Below are 9,207 nucleotides of genomic sequence, written 5' to 3' on the forward strand. Positions count from 1 at the left end.
TGCTATTAGCTGGCATTGTCGTTAGTATCTTTTAAACAGAGAAGAATTCTCACAAGGAACGTAACTAAATAAACAGATAATAAGAACATTAAAAATGACATTCTTGATAGAATTTGTGATTTATACCCCCCTTTTTTTTTTGTGTGTGTTTCTTTTCTAGAAAATTTTCCTACTCCTCTGACAAATCATACGAATGTCATGTTACATACACTAACTTTTCTTCAAACGTATTGCCAAGAAAGCTAATTGTTAATTGGTGAGAAAGAAATTCAATTTTAATTAATTAATTATACTGCAATAAAATTTTTTAATTAATTATTATAAAATTGGAAAAAATCAAGATTCAATAGAATCCACACCGATACCCGACCCGGAAATTTGTCTAACAGCAGTTCCCGGTACAAAAGGAAGAAAAACAGCACGGCAAGCAAACTGTTCATTTCCTCTTACTTGCAAAATGAACTGCGTCGCTGCTCTTAAGGCGAGTTCGCCGATTTCCCTCTACTCTGATTCCAGAATATTCCAGAATCGCAGCAGCATCCGCTTCTTCCGTCACAATCATAATCGGAATTCCAACAGAATCAGATGCAACCTGAAAGATAACAATCAACCGGAAACAACTACTGGTATCCAGCTTTATAGAGATATCGAGAGGTCTGTCTTCCATTAATTCCTCAATATTTGTACTGCAAATTGTTATTTCCTCCTGCTTTTCTTTTTCTTGGATTCCGCGTATTTTTGCCTTTGTATGGTTGAGTACAACAGTTAGCAAAATATATTCTTCCTACTCCAGTCCTTATTTCATCTCTCTGTCCCTAATAAACCGCACAAATATAAATACACACTTTATACTTGAGCTGCACACAAAAATAATTGAGCTGTACAAAGCGAGCTGAATCACTTAAAGGTTAGCCATAATTTTCACTGTTAGGCTGAGGTGATCAGGGGCGGATTTAGGGGGGCGCAAGGGTGTTCACCCGAACACCCTTCGCCGAAAAATTACACTGTATATATAAGGCAAAATCTGTTTTTTTACCTCTATATATTAAGTTTTGAACACCCTTAACACAACCCAAAAGTGTAGTTTAGTGGTCAAGGGGGTTCAAAATTTATATAAGGTCATGGGTTCAATTCTCACTAGCTACAAAAACATTTTTTGAACCCCCTTCGTGAAAATCTTGGCTCCGCCACTGGAGGTGATTGCCCCTTAATATTAAAGCTTGGCAGAGAGCCCAGGACAAAAACACCAAAAGCTGCCTTCTTGAAACAAGAATAACTGCAAGTGAAAAGAATTGCAGAACAAGAAAGAACAGATAAAAGGAAAACGGATCGTCCATGCCAAAATAGGCTTTATTTCAAGGAAAGGCGACATTTTGAATATAGCTAGTTTCCTAATAGAAGCCTATGTCTTACACATGCTGAGTTACTGGTAAGGCTCATAACCCACTTCCTGGGTATCTTTTGTGCAGAGACGGAGCTATCGTTCTGCTTACGGTTTCGACAGAACCTAGTAGTTTGGCCCAAACCATGTACTTTTGTTAAGTTTCCACTTAATATGTATAAATAATTTATCTAGAACCTAGTAAGCTGCCTTTTCTAGTATCCAGAACCCATAAACTCAAAATCCTTGCTCCACCTTTGCTTACGAATATTATCAGTTTGATCCATAAAACGAAAAACGTGATGCTTGTAACACTTCCATTGATGGCATTAATTACAGCAAGAAAAAAATTGAAAGCACTGCTACAATTATTGCAGCTATTGCTATTTGCTAGCAATGATTGCATATGCATATGTATGCACAAACTGATGAATGCATGCACTTGGATATTTATATAATTGAAATCTTGGTGATGGAATGTGGGAGACTCTTGAACTTACTTTTTTAGCTAACTAGAAAATTCAAATTCATACGTATAATTTGTCATGTTGTGTAATCTGATATACCCATAATATTGTCAATTATACACAACCATATGCAGTTGTGAAATTGAAGTTCTATTCGGATGATTAGTAATTCTTGATTTAGTGTTATCAGTTAAACAATGTCTTTTTTCGCTCATTAAACCCAAAAAAGTAACTACTACTTGTGCTTATTCACAGATTACTTACAGAGACAGTGAAGCAATCTCAAGGTTGGGGAAGTACACAGGACTGGGATGAAATCGAGGTTAATTAATGAATTCCCTTAAAAATGTGCTTTAGTTTCTCCAGTGGAATTGAATCAAACAAATGTCTTTCCTTTATGTGTAAAGTTACAAGTCAATATTGATATCCAACTTGTTCTGTTATCACTTCCCCTAATTTGTCAATCTTCATTATCTTACGGCATTTTTGGATTGTAATCTTTAAAACAACTTTTCCTGCTCCTTCCATATGAGCTTAAAGACAAAAAAGAAGGACGTTCTAGTTTGAGAGGGCATGGAATGACTGTTAGGTTTGAAGGAATTAGTCATGATGTGCAATGCATCGTAAGCATAATGTTGAATCAACATTTGTTATGTCATTATAATCTGTGTTGGGAATTGACGTGGATTGGATACAATCTCGATTGTGACTTAACAGTTAATAATACAGTGGGCTGCATAAGGAGAACAAAAAGTGTACCCACATATCCTTGTTCTACATACTTGTAGCAATGCTTTGATAAATTATTAATGAAATCAACTCACTGTGCTATTCCAGGGAGAGGAGAACAAAAAGTGTACCCACATATCCACATTCTATATACTTGTGGTGATGCTTTGATAAATTACTAATGAAATCAACTCACTGTGCTATTCCAGGGGGCATGGGTATTGAGACCAAAAACCTCAAAGCCAAAGTTAGTCGTACATTTTGTTGGAGGTGTTTTTGTTGGGGCTGCTCCTCAGCTTTCTTACCGCCTGTTCCTGGAGCGGCTCAGTCAAATGTGAGTGATTTGATCTTTATGCTAGAGTCCATCTTATTCTATCTATATGTTAATTATATGCCTATGATTTGAAAGTAGCCACTTCTTTGTTGTATTTGTGACCTATATGCGCCTCGGAATTATTCTGATTTATAGTTAGCTTTTCTCTCTCTTTTGTGTTACTCATAAGCAGGATAGGAGAAGTAAAAAAATTTAACTAATCACAGCACCAATGGGGTGGCGGTACTGTATAATTCTTCCCATTCTCTCTCTGTATTTAAGATTTGAAGGTTGACTTCTCAGATTTTAGGTGAGCAAGAACAGCGGTCCACTATTTAAGTAGTATCTTATTAAAGATCTTTAGTAATGACTATTCACTTTCTCGTAGAAGTGTACTACTCTAAAGTAGTTAAGGTGCTTACCAGCTGAAGCTCACGTTTTACTTAGCTAGTTTGGCGAAGGGATTTCCATCTGTTTAATCAGACTTAAGAATAATAGCTTTTTTTGCTAGTAGTTGTAATAGACTGTTTCCACCTGTTAAATCAGACTTAAGATGCAAAACTTTTTGTGCTGCTAGTTGTATTAGACTACCTGATGTCCGTTCCAGCAGTATTATTTTATAAAACTAACATGCTATTATCATGATGCTGCAAGCACTATAATTCTTATCCTTTTTATATCTCACCTCTGTTTCCTTTATCCATTGTGTCAGGTAAGTGGGGTTGGTATAACGCCTAGCCTTATTTACATTGTGAGGGGATATGTTGGTTGCTACAACTTACTTCTGTTACATTGTGAGACAGGGATGTCTTGGTGATTGCTACACCTTATGCTAGTGGGTTTGACCATTTCTACATTGCAGATGAAGTGCAGTTTAAGTTCGATAGGTGCCTTAGGTTTCTCCAAGAAAGAGTGAGTTTCAGCTTTTGCCTGGGATGAGACTGTTTTATCATGCTTTATTTCTTACGCATGTCCATTAGTGACATAGGTACAAGACCTTCCTATATTTGGCATTGGGCACTCTTTAGGATCTGTTATTCACCTTTTGATTGGTAAGTTAAAGTATTCTCAGTAATCTTTTTAAATAGAGATAAATTTGGTCAACTTGGTCCACAGTATTTGACACATTGATGCTTGATGATCAGGATCAAGGTATGCTGTTAAAAAAAATGGGAATGTATTGATGGCTTTCAACAACAAGGTACTTGATTAATTTATTTTCAGCTTTATCAAAAACTCATACTTGCAATTATACTTGCAAATCTTGTAGCTACGAACACTTGCCAAGTTTGACATGGTTTCTGAAATCTTGGCCCTCGACGGCTTCTTGCCAGGGTCTTTATCTAAGAACCGAGGTCTGGTATCCAAGTTTTATGTCTTACTGTAGCTGTTTGTGAAAGTGAAAACAGCAATACATGTATTACGTCTACTCCTGTTAGACCACTAGGAGTTTAAGTTACTGAACATCTTAATGTGCACAAAAATCTATTTGTGTCCCGAAGCCAGGTGACCCAGGTAATCCATCACCATCTGAGCATATAATAAAGTTTTCCTATTACTTTTTTATCCAGGATGCGAGCCTTGCAGTTCCATTGTTCTCATCTGTTCTTGCTCCAATGATGCAAAATATCGGACCGGTTTTATCGGACATTGCGTCATCACCAACCATTCGTCTTGGGGTAAGTAGCTGAATTTCACCAACTTCCCCAACTTCTTTTGAATGTTCTTATTAGATGACTCTCACATGTGACATCATAGATGTTTTTCTCCTTATGTCTGGATAACTAAGCTAACGAATTTTTATTAACAACAAAAACTGGCACTATGATTAATGGTGGCAACTGGGTGAGTTGAGTTGGATTTGAGGGGGTTGAAAATGGGCCGAACAACTGCTGTTTATAGCCCAAACTGCCCATATCTTAAACAGGTCAATATAATTGGCTCAAGGTTCTTGGTAGATACAAGAAGCTGAAAGAGAGGATCAAAAGAAGAAAGAGAAGGAGCTGATCTGAAGCTTGAGATGTCAAGATTTCTCCTGGAAAATCTATCAGAAAAAGAAAGAGAAGGAGAGTGCGCGTTCCCAAGAGAGAAAAGTGACGTCTTCAGAGGATGGTTTCCGTGCCTCAATGATTAATATCTCTTTGCCAGTTAAAACTATTACTTAGTGTTGTTCTCTTAAAAATAGAACGCATCGACAAATAAGGTGCAAGCCTAAACGCCTTGGTACCTGCATTAAAGTGTCGCTTAAGTGAGGTATAGTGCCCACCCTAAGCTTCATTCAGCTTCAGGGCTTAAGTGCGCTTCAAATGAGCATTTACCATACACGTTGGTATGGTACATGGTAGGCATTGAGAGAAAGGATATGCGTTGACTGACATAGGTATCTTGTATCTGAACCTGATTGCTGACTGATGATATTTCTATGAAAACTGTGGTGTCTTTACAGTTAGGAAATCACCTGCCTTTTATTTGATCATCGGGTCAAAGAATTCTGTGTCGAGAAGATCGCATGTCTCTTTGCTAGGACAATTGTTTATGCTTTAGATTTTCTCTTGAAGTCCGTGCTTTGCATTTTTCATGCTCTAAGATTTGGTTTCAAAAGTGAGGTCTTCTCCTAAACTGTGTCAGCTTATCTATATTTCCTTTTTCTTGCTTAATTTTTATGTTAAAAGATTTTCAATGGAAAGAGTGAGCACCTTTTTAAGTAACGCCTAAACGGGAGCTATGGTTCTGATGCATTTTGTTTGGGCTCCATATAGATAAGACTGTAAATAAAAGGATTCTTTTCATAACCCCAATACATTTTGTATGCATAAACTAAAATAGCATGATAAAAAACAAAGCTTCCGTCCAATTTGAAGCGATCTCAATTGATCCCTCGTTACTGCTCTTAGGAGCAGTAATAGATAGGGAGGACAGGATTTGAACCTGTGACATTTTGTACCCAAAACAAACGCGCTACTAGGATTTTGAAGGTCTTAGAGTTAGTTTGCAAACTAGGAAACAGAAAACAAAGGTGGACGAATGAACGGCAATTTACCTTATCAAAAGAAAAATGAAATATCAGAAGCTTAAATTCTTCTCCCTGTTTGATTGGGATGAACAAAAGGAGAAAAGTAGGAGGAATTTTACTTTTCTTGGGCGCACTTACTAGTTGTTTCTACAAGAAAAGCTCCCCCCCCCCCCCCCCCCCGGGTTGTTCTATAATTTCTTTTTTTTTTACTGTATAGTTCTCTCAACTCCTTTCGGCTTCTAAAATTAGTAGAGCTTGATCTTATCAATTGAAAATGCTGAGAGAGGAGAAAGAGATTGCTTAACCTTCGCATCTTTCTCGTTGAACTCTTAATGCTGGCCTATTGTTTTTTTATCATAAGTATTTTGTTTTACTGAACTGAGTCAACTTGAAAGTGCTGCTCACCCTTTTCGTGCCTATTTTGACAGTCACTTTTTCATGAGATGCTTTATGGTAGGCACAGGTATTAAATGTTAGTTACATAGGTGCAAACATTGTGTCACTCTCGATAGTCGTTAGTCACTTTTTCATAAACTTCAACATGGAACTGAAATCTTCTTACTGCACTCCTGTGTTTGATTATCTGCAGGCAGAGATGACTATGAAGCAAATAGAGAACCTTAGCCCCTCAATTTTGAAGCAAGTTTTTCCACTGGTTGAGCAACTGCCTCCTCTGTACATGGACTTGGTTAAGGGAAAAGAAAATTTTACTCCAAGACCAGAAGAAACTCAAAGACTGGTATGGAAAATTTTGAGATCTTAGTACTCATTAACTAGATACATGTCGTGAATATCTTTAGTTTACTTTGTTGCTATTTTCTGGTAGAACTTGTGTAGAGTTTATATTCTATTACCAGTTCAACGACTATGCAAATGAGAAGCAGATACATACATGCTTTGTGCCATGGTATGAGTTGAATTTCTAATAGTGCTATGTAGACTGTAGCAACAGTAAAGTTGGAGCCTTGGAGCAACGGTAAAGTTGTCTCCATGTAACCTATAGGTCACGGGTTCGAGCCGTAGAAGCAGCTACTAATGCTTGCATTAGGGTAGGCTATCTACATTACACCTTGGGGTGCGGTCCTTCCCCGGGTCCGGCAGGAACGCGATCTGCCTTGTGCACAGGGCTGCCATTCTTTATGTAGCCTGTAGAGCCTGAATCCTAAATATAGATTTCTTCGTCGCATTGTGTCAATGGTATTGCAAAAGTTACACTGGATAATAATTTAATCACTATGCATGAGACTAATAATTTCAAGAGCTTGATTTGGATACTCAGATTCAATAGTATTTGATGTGATGTCAGATTTTGGATGCTTTCTTAAACTTGTTATGATGATGGGCAATGAATTTGTAGATTATGATGGTGAATACACAAATCTGATGAATGTGTGTGTGTGTGTGTGTGTGTGTGTGTGTGTTACATTTTTAGTTAAACTTTATTAGTGCTTGTTGAAACTTTTTTTGGGTTAATTTAGGGTATATAAAATATTATATAGATAAAATATATAAAATCTCAAAACCATATGATCCTCACAATATTTGAAAATTTCATGCACTGGTACTCTATCCCCGTCAGATATGTGCTATACAGATGTTAGTAGTTCGCTGCTCACTTTAACATGTTGAAGACGCTGAATGTTGCAACATTGTCTATATTACAGTGAAACTGTCCCTTCCAAAGAGTATCGCGGGTCTGTTTACGGCATGATTCGGATTTGATTACGTAATTTTTTTAAGACAAAGTTTACATATTCAAAACCTATACAAAAGGCACTATACATCACACCATTTTATAGTTGAGATTAAGAATATGAAAAACGTTCAAAATCATAGTCACAGCAAAATTTATTTAATTTACCAGGTAGCAATAATGCTATAGAGAATGGGGCAGAGTACCTAACACAAAATGTATATTTTCATTGTCCAAGATTATGTAAGTTTTTTTTTTATCTAATATATATTACAGATAAGGTCCTACTATGGGATATCGAGGAATCTCTTAATAAAGTTCAAAGATGATACAATCGATGAAACTTCAACACTAGCTCAAGTGCTCAGCTCAGGTTCTGCTATCAGCTCAATGCTGGATATGTCCATCCGCTCGCTTCCTGGAGACCATGCGCTTCCTCTACAGCAGGTTCACCCTAAACCACCGAAATCTGTTAAACGAGAGTTCATTGCAATTAGTGTCTGATTAATAAATCTGCTGGCAGATTCATGCCTGGCCAATTTGCTTTTTCATAGTTCCTTTTTCTCAGAGGTTAAAACAATGTATTTCTTTCCTTTTTCCGACTTTCAGGCTCTGCCAGATGTTCCCCCAGGAATGACAGATGCTGTTAACAGGAGCGGGGAGCTATTGGCAAATTTGACCGCAGGAACACCATGGGAAAGTGTTGCAAAGGAAGTCGGCAACACACTTGGTAATGTAGACTCTATACTTCTTAGCTCTCGGAATTCCAAGGACTTGGATCAGCTTGTGGAGACAATAACATCATGGATGTTGTCTAACTCCAGTCCAAGACTTTTACAATGATTTGCTATAATGTATGTAGATGAGCCTCCTCAATTAAGTTGTAATGATAGTTATACTTGACATTTGTCAAGGTTATAGATACATTGGCCTCTCTTTGGTCATATATCTTGTGAATGTATACTTCCTGGATTTTTGGTATAAAAGAAAGGTCAATTATTTGTACCTGGTGGTGGAGTTGGATAGTGGATTGACCGTGAATTCTGTGCACGATCGGCTAAGTTGGAATAACTGTCATCCTGAGTTTTAACTCTCAACTACCCTATGACGAAGGGAGGGTAAATGTTAACGTACACTAGTATGAAAGTAAGTTTGCCTGCTTTCTCGAAATGGTAGCTTCCACTATCTTCTTGCCTACTGAAATATTAGCAAATGATCTGTGACAACTCTTCAAATCCTCCAGTCACATTGCAGTTTAGTTTCATTTTCTTATTTTTGATGCAGGAACCTCTGCTGAACTCTCTCGAATGGTAACTTTATTATTTGCAGATCACATTAGAGTAAACTAAGATACAGAAATCTATTCACTCAGGAAATATGGGCGAGGGAAGGGGTAAAGCTCGGGACCTAAGCCTCAAGTCTCATCGATATATCTGTCTGTTTCGCTATAGTTATGCGTAAAAGATAATTGTGAAATTAACATGGGGAACCTTATTCTAGAACAGTCTAAGAACATTAAACCAGCAAATCACAGCTTAAGTAATTCAAGTTACTGTAAGATTAACATGACAATAGAAAAGAAATATAAGTGCAAACGCAAACATTGATCCG

At 37.2% G+C, this 9,207-nt stretch overlaps 1 protein-coding gene across 1 annotated transcript; it reads left to right on the forward strand.

Annotated features, from left to right (window-relative positions):
- Positions 1–401: 401 nt before the first annotated feature.
- LOC109244275 lies at positions 402–8,601 on the forward strand. Its single transcript, XM_019411335.1, has 10 exons — positions 402–654; positions 2,104–2,170; positions 2,787–2,911; positions 3,694–3,802; positions 3,879–3,942; positions 4,036–4,091; positions 4,462–4,569; positions 6,493–6,642; positions 7,873–8,043; positions 8,206–8,601. Exons 1-10 carry the CDS (start codon positions 458–460, stop codon positions 8,437–8,439), a joined length of 1,281 nt encoding a protein of 426 aa, XP_019266880.1. The 5' UTR covers positions 402–457; the 3' UTR covers positions 8,440–8,601.
- Positions 8,602–9,207: the final 606 nt, after the last annotated feature.

Source organism: Nicotiana attenuata, unplaced genomic scaffold (genome assembly GCF_001879085.1).
Source record: "Nicotiana attenuata strain UT unplaced genomic scaffold, NIATTr2, whole genome shotgun sequence".
Lineage (NCBI taxonomy): Eukaryota > Viridiplantae > Streptophyta > Magnoliopsida > Solanales > Solanaceae > Nicotiana > Nicotiana attenuata.